The following is an 11,499-nucleotide window of genomic DNA, read 5'->3' as shown; positions in this document are numbered from 1 at the left end:
TGGCCAAATGAGACATGTTGACTGTTCTCGTGTGTGATGTAAAAGTAAGCAATAAAAGCCCTACTCAAGCTTTCATGTGTTCCGTATGGGTTTCCTTTTTTTCTCAATAAAGTGGTGCAGTAATAAGTGCTCAAATCCAGAAGTGACTCAGCCATTTCCCTATTGTGTGTGTTCACTTGTCTCGAAGTCCACGCATAGTCAAATAATTCACTAACGGAAAAGTAATTAAAGACACACAGGCGTCAGGTTACGAACATTTATATCTGACACAAAATCTTCTATGAATGAATCCAAATCTACCTCAGTCCGGACTCATCATCATACTGTGGCTTCAAAGTTAGAAATATAAATTCATTCTTTATTGTGGGGCAAAATATATATTTGAACAAATGTCTAACTGAATGCAGTGTAAAATAAGCAAATCTAGTTTTCTCATCAGAGTGAGCATTTGTAAACTGACAACCATTCAAGAAGAAGAAACAAATTAGCTGATATAATATTAACAGAACAATGATAACTAAATGTCTGACTTTCCTAACACAAGACAACAAAAAGTAACCCCAGACTGAAAGGAAATGAGACGATAAGGCAGGTTTTCTTTTTTAAACAAATTATTTAAATTGTTGACATAAAAGGAACAGATATTAAAGCGTTACGGAAAACCGTGCCGGCAACATCGACGAGCTACAAATGGCCTTTTCATTTTGTTGAGTCAAAGCACGACATCAACCAATCCTCGGGTTGTGTCTAAAGGTCCTGTTGTTTAACTATCATACATGCAAGCTTTAAAACTGTCAGTACTGTAAAAGGGGGGAGAAGTCCAGGTTCATGCCAGGATATGTTGCTTGCTATTTTTCCGACAGATTAAAAGACGTGTGCGTTGTTGGGGGGATGGGGGCGGAGCTCTAAAAAGCAGGAAGCAGTGTGATTGGCCAACCACTGCTAGGCAGAGCTTTGGCGTAGCTACAAAGCCCGTCAGCCGGTCTTTCTCCTGGATAGAAAAATAAGATCAGGAGTTCCTGGGGAGGCAGCAGGTTTGTGTGAGGCGTTGACATGGCAGACTAAACGGTCTCTTTTCATCGTGGTGTCCACCCTTCTTCCACGGCTCACATGGACTCAAACTCATCGATGCGCTGCTTTGTGTTGCCCTGGCGGATCTGGCGCAGGGTTTTGTATTTGTCTCTTCCCGCCCGGACGTTCTCAGCGTGCAGCATGTCGTTCTGAGTCTTCTTGGTGTCATCACGGGCCTCGGCCAACTCTGAACTCAGAACCTGGACAGAAGAGAGACAGAGATATAGATGAGATCAGTGGTGGATTTTTTTTTAGAATAAGTCAGGCCACGATGCATGAACTTAAATGTATCAAGCCAGTATTTGGATGCATTATGCAAAGCGTCTTTGAGCACTAGGAAAAGCGCTATACAAATTCAATGTATTATTATTATTATTATTATGTCGTTATGCAACATTTGTATTACACTAGCATGGCTTGCTATGTGACACAGGGCTACACGATATCAGCCAAATGTGAAAGGTATGTGGAAGGTATGCTAAATTGAATAATATTAAAAAAAAGTAATAATGTTTAAGCTGTACCTGAAGTTCTTTCTTCAGATTCAGATTGCATGATAGCAAGTAAAAAGAAATAACAATACATTCTGTGACCAATCTCAATAAGAGCCTGTTTGCAAATGTAATGGACAATTAAGCAATCTAATGCTATCGTATTGCGACTTTTAGGCTTTTGGCTGAATAGGACTACAGAAGTTGTCGAGGACGTTGTATGTCATTACGCCGAACACGTAAACACTCCCGCTAAATTTGTTTGCCCTGTTCTGCTTGAAAGCAAGTACCTGCGCTCTTGAAAACTGTTATAACAAACGCTTCAACTTGTAAAAAATTGTATATGTATTTTTGAATATCGATCTTAAGTTGGCGTGACGTTGAAGTCGTGCTGCTGTACTCGGCTGTAGTTCCTTTATAGCATAACGTTAGCATTTTGCTTCTGGCGATTAGATTTATGATTCGAAAATGATAAAAGTAGGGTAGACACACGTGGAGATTATCCGGCTGAACAAAACGTGCATTTATCAAACAGGTTCCTTTTCCACAGATCTTATTTTTTACAATATTCCAAAATCCTATGGAGAAATCCCGTTGCTTTTTTGTCGAGGGAACCGTGCGCAGCTTACTTCCGGGTCGGTCTACAAAAATACGTCATCCCTGCACCACTCTATAAGAGCTTGCCAATTTAAAGGTGACCTATCATGCAAAATGCACCTTTGTACGTCTTTTCTACATGAACATGTGTCCCCGGTGTTCCAGGGAACTCACCAAGTGTCAGAAAACACAACCCTCTCTATTTTCCTCCATACCCAAATCTCTTAAAAAGGGGCTGCAACNTTGAAACGGGTCACGGGAGACCCGAACACAACATGAGGGTTAAAAGATTTGATGATGATGGTTCTTCATTGATGACGCATTGATCTTTCTAAAAACTGACAATCATGCATACGCACTTGAATCCTACGAAAATGCACCAAAAAGACATTGTGGAGTTTGTTAGACTGAACTCAACAATAGTGCATCACACTCAGCCGACATGACATCCTGATGAATCAAAGCCTCCCGTGTTGCTCGGTATTCAAAACCAAATCCTTCACATTATTATAAATGCTGTCAGAACAGTTGAAGATAATATTGAAGATATACGACGTCGTGGGGGTCTTAGCAGGCGCGACCTAAAAAGGCTCCAGCATGCGGAGAATGCAGAGCTGCTCAGAAACACTTGTTCTGTGTGTGTGTGTGTGTGTGTGTGTGTGTGTGTGTGTGTGTGTGTGTGTGTGTGTGTGTGTGTGTGTGTGTGTGTGTGTGTGTGTTCAACAAGTGCTGCTCGTAAGGCTGAGTCATTCCAGTTCTAGTGCAGCGCTACTGCTGTCGCTCCAGTTGGCCTCGGTCCAGTGACACAGACAACTGTCCCTCTATAGTCAGCACCACAGGCAGCTGCGCTCGTCTTAGTCTACTAATTACTACAGATCTAATTATCATTTGTAATATTCCTATTATAACGCTTATAACAATTAGTGCAGATCAATGTGTCTGGGAAGATTTGAATGAACCGGAGAAATGGGAGACCTTTTGGTCAAATAATGTCTGTGTTTAGAAATGAACTTGAATTGAATTGGTAGGAATGCTACACTAAGAAAGACCCAATATAGGCATGTAGATGTAGAATCAAGCTGTTTGAATACAACAAGTCCCATCAATAGATGTGTGCAGGAAAATACAGACAGACTTCTGCAATAAGTTCCTCTACTGAATCTGGTGCTATGATAATGCTAGTTATAGCCGGAGGTCATCAGTCTGTGCAAGAAATACACAAGCCTGTGGATAACTCTTAATACAAATAATTTCCCTTAGTTAAAGGCCTTAATATAATCATTTAAGATAATGAACTTGCATTATACACCTTGCAGTTGCTATTGGACATGCGGCACAGCAGTGTGTGACAGAAACAGGAAGCTGGATTAACTGTGAACATCCAAAATGGCTATATTCGACAAACAGTGATCTCTGTTAAGCTTAGTGAGAAACCCCAGTAATAAAGAACCACAAATCAAAAGTGTTAAAACCACTGTAGCCTATTAAACTAAACGACATGAGGCATGTTTGACTAAAGGGCCAATAAAAGAGAACAAAGGAGCAAACAGGTCCTGCAGAGCTAAGTGGCGCTGAACGCACTAATGAACTCAGTCAGGTTGAGAGTTCCTGTCGGGACCACCCATGCTGGAAACGCATGCTACTGTAGGGTGTTTTAAATAAGCAGCATGTGTCGTGGAATAGCAGAAATAGCAGAAAGAGATTTGGGAAATGACTCCCTGGGTGTCCTGCAGACAGGTCAGGGGTCAAAGGTCACTACAGGTGGTGATCAGAGTTAACTGTCATGGTGCTAAGTTCACTTGACACTCCTGTACTTATGTATATATAATAACTTGCTTTATATTTTGTTCTTGTTCATTTGTAAATTCAACATGTATATTTTCTACTTTCTTGTTTAATTCTAGTCTTTTTAATTTTGCCATGCTTTTATGCTGCTGCAACACAACACATTCCTATCTTATCTCTTACGGAGCAGTATGTCCTCTAAGTGTCTTCAATTTGGACATTTGAAAAGTTAATATAAGCCATATTCTGCTTATTTTGACGTTCATATTTGTATTTTGTGCCACCATTTTATGTTTCCATGCTTTAATGTTCAAAAAGTTCTTTATTTTATGGTTAAAATATGGTTATGCTGACCGGCTCTGATGTGATTGGTCAACCACTTAGAGATGTCCCGCCCCTTAGCCTATAACGTACAATGTGAGCCAATAGAAGCGCAAGTGTGTCAATATGTTCAGGAGTCCAATGCAGGCGGTAGAAACTTGGAGAATTTCACCCTTTGCAGACCATTTACATGCACACAATCCTACACTACAGGAAAGGGAAAACCCCCAAAAGAATAATAGGGCCTCTTTAAACTTGCAGGAGGCGATAGATGGGGTTGGGAAATAAACTCAGTTTCAAGGTTGGCCCCTTCTTTGCTAATAGCACTTGTGTAATAACTTCTATTGAAATCATCCTATCGTACGGAAATCAGCTGACACAGCGTATAATCAAGAACACCTTGCACATACTGTACTATTGTTTTTATTACATTACCTCACAAGCTACTGTTGCATACGTGTTTATAGTAGACTATGTGTATATGTTTCTGTCCTTTAAGTAGATTGGTATATTGGACAGTATTCAAATGTATATTTGATAGTGTGTAGATACCCCTCTGAATATGTATTTTATACTGTGATAATGTAGATATTTGCTTTGAATGTTTATTTTATTCGTATTTTATTCTATTTCTAAGACATTTATGTACTTCTTGCACAAGACAAAAAACTTACGGTATAAATTAAGTAATCTATCTATCTATCTTACACAGGAGGAGTTAGGATGTCTCAATAACTGGGTGTTGCTATTCAAGAGTTATTGTAATATAGTGACAGTAACTTTAGGGTTTGGCTGATGGGAAAGCTGAGGCTTCGGCAGAGCAGTCATTTTGCCTCATGGCTGCAAAAATGACAAGCATCAACACACACACACACATTTTGTCATTTCTCAGCCCTTCCTGGGAATCCCACAGGAGATGAGAGCCCGCAGCGATTCATCTAAACTGGTCTTCCGCTCAGTGACTCCTCACTGCTCTATCGCAACGATTTATAGAGCGAGCAGACGAGGGTTTATGTAACAAGAGTGTTGGGAAGTCACCAAGCGTTGATGAGCTCAGAGCCGAGGCAATGAAATATGATCTGGAAAAACCTGAAATGAAATGCTTATCACACGTCAAAACTGTCTAAGACATGATTTTACCCCAGTAGATATTTAGCAGTGTCTATAGGTCTAATGCAGTGCTTGATGACATTGCATTGCGTAGTGGGAGAAAATGAAGCAGGTTACTCAGGGTATATGCAGGAATCCTGAAGTCAGATGTAAAACCTCTTAAGACCTTTTTTAAGACCCTTTCCATACATTTTAAGACCTCATCGCCACTTGGAGTTTTAACCGGTTACCTTGGCGACACACTTTACCTCACATTGACTATATACAGTATTGATTGTCCTTCCTCCTTATCTTCCAACCATTTGGNTGGGCCAACTCCACCAATCAGGAGGAGACAGCCACGGACATTGCCGTTGGAAAGCGCTGGAGACGCTGTAGTACATATGCCAGGCCTGTAGATGGTGCTGTTCTCACAGAATCAGCCCATGCAAAGACAGTGTTAAATTGAGCGAAATGAGGAATGCATGATCTGTTTGGTATTTTGAAAAATAAAAATTATGAATATACCTTATATAGGTATGGTCCTACACTATATTATTCAAATATAGCATGATAGGTCCACTTTAATGGACAATTAAGCAATCCAAATCTGAAGATGCTATCATATTGGGATTTTCAACAGAATTTGAGAAGAGAGTAATGTTTGAGCTGTACCTGCAGTTGTTTCTTGACGCGCTCGTTCTTCTGCGCCTCAGTGACGCGCTCCTCTTCGCTGTGGTGGATCAAGCCCTCGCTGAGGAGCTCGGCGCTCGCCTCGGCCCTCGTTTCGTCCTCCTCATCGTTTTCTGGCGCCGGAGGAGACGTCATGGCCGACTTCAGCTCCTCTCTGGTCTTCTCCAGGTCGTCCTGTGCTGACAACGCCTGCAAAAAGACACACATGGAAACTTGTAGTGAGTCTACAGAAAGAAGCTCAATGTAATACCTGAAGACTTTTACAGGCACTGGGTAGGTTTGCCATCTAAGTCAAATAACTTTTTAAACAAATGTTATAATAACAGTATGAATAGTGAGTTGAAACATTAAAGAATACAATGAAAAAATAAATTATAATAATTCATAATAATACAATAAAAACAAGAATACAATTTGTTTATAATAATAAAAAAATACAAGTCTAATCATATGATAATATTAATAATAATTACAAATTGAATACCAGTAGTTGTATCCCAAAATAAAAGCAGAGAATATTTATGTAAATCCAGGGGTTACATTACTTTGTGTTGCCATTCTGTTGCTTCATCTTCTTTTTTCCTCTTGGCTTCCTCGAGCAGAGAGATTTTGGCAGTGAACTCCGCTAACTCAGCAGCCTGTCCAAAAACAACAACACATGTTAGCTAAAAGTTAACAAATTGAGCTCATTGTGGCGTCCAAACAAAAGTCCTGAAAACCTCAACGGTATTTCCAGTTTAATATAATATGAAACAGACAATATGGAAACAAAACTTGGCTTATTTGAGAAACTGATAGTAGATAAATGTCCTCTAGTTGATTAAAGCCTAAACCAATGAAACACTGTCTGTTATTAGTTTTTACATTACATGTTGTTGTTCTTAAGCCTTTAACCGAGGTGACTCACACACCCCTTAAGACTACATGCTAAATGGATATATTTTGGGGTAAGGTACATTGACATGCTGTCTTCTAGCCCCTGCGCCAAAGTCAATTGCTGTATAGTAATACACTTTAAGCAAAGTGTAAAATTGGTTTAAAGGAAGAAAAACAAAACAGGAAGTACAAGTAGAATAAAAAGATGTAGGTTTTTAAAAGGAAAGTCACATTTAATGGATTGATCGAAAGATTAGCATATGCCTTTCAAGGTAAAGTCATTTTAACCAGTAGTAATGTAGGAGTGGAGAAGAATGGCTGTGAATGGTGTGTGTGTGTTGTAATGGGTTTGACCTTATTTTAATGAGTGGGGTGCCAGTCAGAAACAAGTCTGACAAATAATAATAAAAAAAGGAAAAAAAATTGTTAAGTCAAACCATACACAAAGTCATTCAATTATCCAGCACATAAACGGCAATGCAGTACAAAACGAATCACTGTCTCCTTCTTTTCCTGTGTCTGTCTGTCTGTCTGTCTGTCTGTCTGTCTGTCTGTCTGTCTGTCTGTCTGTCTGTCTGTCTGTCTGTCGTGTCTGTGTGTGTGTGTGTGTGTGTGTGTGTGTGTGTGTGTGTGTGTGTGTGTGTGTGTGTGTGTGTGTGTGTGTGTGTGCAGCAGGTACCAGTTGCTCCTGGTTCTTCATCTGGTCTACAGCCTGCTGAGCCAGCGCTGCCTTGGCCTCCTCGGCCGCCTGCCTCTCTCTCTCCAGCCGCTCCGCCTCCTCCTTCGCTTTCTTCCTCTCCTGCTCCAGATCCAGCGCCCGGCGCGTTTGCTCCTCCAGCTCTGCACACACACACACACACACGTGAAAATACATCAGACCACCTCATAATGTACAAGTGAACATTATATTTTCATCTAGCTGACAATTTAATCTCCAACACACATGGAAATAGATTTTCAGACCACCTCAAACCCCAACACAAGTGAACATTACAATTCATCTAGCTGATTTAATCTCCGACACACAGGGAAATACATCAGACCACCTCGTAATGTTCAAGTGAGCTTACATTTTCATCTAGCTGACGCTTTTATGTGCATTCAACCATTTAATTTAATTTGTTCATTTCATGGTATCCACAACTTCATGTCTAACAGTTATTTACAAAACGTGTCTCTATAAACACACCATACCCGAAAAGGAGCATGAAGAAACAAACTGAAAAGCAAGAATCCCACAGCTACTTTCCTATCTATAATCCAACCAGAGTAAGTGATACTGCATTCCCTTCACTTAAAGCCAAATCATTTGTAAGTGCTACGTACAGAAGAGATTTATTTTTATTTTTATATCGTTGGCAATGATGCAGTCGAAACACGTGAGTTTTCAGCCTGGGACCGAATAGGTGTAGACTCTCTGATGTCCTGATATCAAGGGGGAGCTTCTTCCACCATTTTGGGGCCAGGACAGCAAACAGGCGTGTTTTGGTAAAGTCCACTTTGCAGTGAGTGAGTAGCAAACCGATTGGCCGATGCAAAGCGAAGTTAAAGTTAACCGAAATCGTGAAATACACTAATGTGCAATTTACCCTATATTTTCTTTACTTTTTATTGTATTTGTTAACATTACAGACTTCCTTGTATATGTTCACTTACTTCAAAATGTGCCACTTATTTCTTTCTTTACCATCGTGTACTTATAGTGTTTCAACTGATTTGTACACACACACACACACACACACACACACACACACACACACACACACACACACACACACACACACACACACACACACACAGTACCTTTCTGAGCTCTCTGCGTCTGCCCTTCGATCTGCCTCAGCCTCTCGAGCAGCTCGTCCTTCTCTCTCTCTATCCGATCCTTCTCCTTCTCCGCGTATTCTCGTTTCTTCTTCTCGTTCTCCAGCTGAGCTCTGTCAGGAAAACACAAAACAACGGTCACAGCCCGCAGGTGAAAATTCTAATCATACACCAGAAAATCCGAAGCAAACTGCATGTTATGGACTTTTTCAAATTGTAATTTTCGAAATTGACACATTGATATAGGAAAACTGAATTGTATGGTGTCATGAGTAAAACATTTTTTGTACAGCACAATGTAATATTTTTTTAACCAACATTAAAAGAGCTATGTTGCGGTTGTGGTGTTTTACACTGAAACATCAGCTCCTGCCCTGCACATGAGTACGTTAGCATGTTAGCATGTTTCCTTCGATGCAGCACTGCCCCCTACTGGCCATAGAGCTTTATCAAAAACCTTAAACAAAACATCAGCTGATATTTGTTAAAAAACAAGTGTCTCAAACTATTCAATCCCACACAGAATTCACTGGAAAGGAAAGCTACTTTTTACAGTTTGGCAGTGTCAGATTTATTATTTGAATAACTCCAATATACGTATGTTTGTATGCTGTCATATAAACCAATTAAAGGTAGTATTTTTGCCAGTGTTTATAAGATAAGATAAGAAGTACTTTATTGATACCAATTTGGGACTTGTTTGTGTTGCAGCAGCATAAAAAGACATGGCATTGTACAATCAAAATTAAAAGACTAGAAAAAATAAACAAGAAAGTAGAAATATACATGTTGAATGAATTATGTAGACAAAAGGGCATATTGGAATAATGGAAAAACAGGTACATCTTAAATTCCAGCAAGAAGACATGTAAAATGGTGCTTCCAATCCAACCTACAGCCCTTAATGTATTATATTTTGTATTTATTGATTTAATTAACAGGTACATTCAACTTTGCTGAAAATATGCCAGAGTTATCCAAGAGGCCATTTTTCATCTGTAGCCCCGAGAACTATGTTTCAAAGTCACCTTATAATAAATAATATTTTAGAAAATACGCAGCGTGTACTGTACCTCTCCATCTGTTTGTGGTGCTTCTCCTCCCGGGCCTGGGCCTTCATCTGCTGCACCTCGATGGTGTCGGGCTTCCTCCTCCTCATGTACAGCTCGTGGTTTCCCATGCACAACGCCAGGATGCGCTTATTGATCCGCAACCGAGGGGCGTAGAATACAAAATCCTGCAGGAGATACGAGGGATGGAAGGTGTTCAAATATACTCAATACAAATATATATATATCTTCAGTCACACAACGCTACAACACTTACTGGGGCTTTCTTGTCGATGGGCTTGATGACAAACTTCTTGTCGTTGAAGGAAATGTTTCTGATCTCACTCCAGGGGAAGCCGATCTTTGGGGACAACCTGAGAGGAGAGATATTTTATTAAAGATTAAAAGATTGATGGAGATTCTTTACCTCTTAAATATTTGAACACAATTTTATAAGCACATTTGCATGCCTTGAAAGTAAACAAAACTATAATATTTTGAAATGTCTGTCTGTCTTCAGGTTGTGCATCAGCTGTCCAAAAGAGGGCGCTGTTGTCAAACCCATTCAATCCAAGGTCCTCAAGAAAGATGACGATGTGTACACTTTAAATCGACAGTGGAAACTAGACAACAATCCATTTTGAATGTATTGAATCCCAGTTTATATACCTACATTTATTTTGAATTAGAAGAAAATATGTTCCATTATGCTCCTTAAGAGAGGTTCAACCAGACAAGCAACAAAGGGAAACAAAAGTATTATTAGGTTCTGAACACCAACAACGTCTGGTTGTAGGGCCCTATATTCACGATATTTAACAGGCAGGTGTAGCACAAGTAGAATAAAACATAAATCTCTTGGGGCGATTATCTAAACTCAACAGGAAGTTATCCATTTTTTATTTAGTGTGATTTTTTCATGTATTTTGGCCATTATCAGGCTCCGTACTTTAACCTCTATGGATTTATTCCAACTTTACTTTTGTTAAGTACCTCTCTAAAACCATAAGGGTAAAAAGTTATTCAAAGTTTTCTGTTACATGCAAAGTAGCTTGAGACACTCGCCATGATACAAGATATTGGTGCAACTTCTGAGCACATTCTCCTCACTGATCCGAATGTTGTGTGCTTGATAATAAACCTGGCCTCAGGATTTAGGCAGGTCAATGTTGAGTCATAGTCAAAGCGCCACCTACTGTAAACAGGAAGTCAGTCCTATGTGATTTACGGATTTACATTTCAGTCATAAAAATCATGTCAATCTCAGCTCAACCCATTCAAGAAGTGAAGTCCACTTGTTTGGTCCAGTCTCCAATGCTCAGCCCAACTTTCATTTAATTGTTTTAGATGTCAAAATAAGAATTTGTTGGTGGAGACATGTTGCCACTTAATACACATGTATAAGAGATGTATTGCTCTTAGTAAAGTATATTGCTGTCACTTACTGCAGGCTATCTTCCTCAAATAAACTATTTGAGTGGGCGTTGTGGTTTCATTTTCTTCCTCTTTATTTTTATTTCAGTTTTTTATGACATGCTGATAACATCAACTAGACCCAAGCAATGTCTCACAAGCTCTTAAAATAAAGCTGTTCTACTTAATAATAATAATAATAAAAGGAAATTGAATTTATATAGCGCTTTACATAGTCTCAAAGTCGCTTTACAGTTTGGAGGGGGGGGGGTGTTGGAGAAGGACAGACGAAC

The 11,499-nt window shown here is 39.6% G+C and overlaps 1 protein-coding gene across 1 annotated transcript in view; it reads right to left on the bottom strand.

Moving 5' to 3' along the window:
- Nucleotides 1–242: 242 nt before the first annotated feature.
- LOC104967153 (radixin-like) overlaps nt 243–11,499 on the bottom strand; it is a 48,026-nt gene continuing 36,769 nt past the window's right edge. Inside the window, exons 4-10 of the mRNA XM_010796569.1 lie at nt 10,071–10,170; nt 9,818–9,981; nt 8,727–8,857; nt 7,603–7,763; nt 6,593–6,685; nt 6,030–6,236; nt 243–1,271 (exon numbers count right to left, since the gene is read on the bottom strand). Of these exons, the coding sequence (XP_010794871.1) occupies nt 1,107–1,271; nt 6,030–6,236; nt 6,593–6,685; nt 7,603–7,763; nt 8,727–8,857; nt 9,818–9,981; nt 10,071–10,170 (1,021 nt within the window). The 3' untranslated portion in view covers nt 243–1,106. The remainder of the gene's footprint in view (nt 1,272–6,029; nt 6,237–6,592; nt 6,686–7,602; nt 7,764–8,726; nt 8,858–9,817; nt 9,982–10,070; nt 10,171–11,499) is intronic.

The sequence above is a fragment of the Notothenia coriiceps genome, unplaced genomic scaffold, assembly GCF_000735185.1.
Source record: "Notothenia coriiceps isolate Sejong01 unplaced genomic scaffold, NC01 NC01_scaffold00037250, whole genome shotgun sequence".
NCBI lineage: Eukaryota > Metazoa > Chordata > Actinopteri > Perciformes > Nototheniidae > Notothenia > Notothenia coriiceps.
Note: the sequence above shows the minus strand (reverse complement) of the source record. Positions and strands in the feature narration are given on the sequence as shown.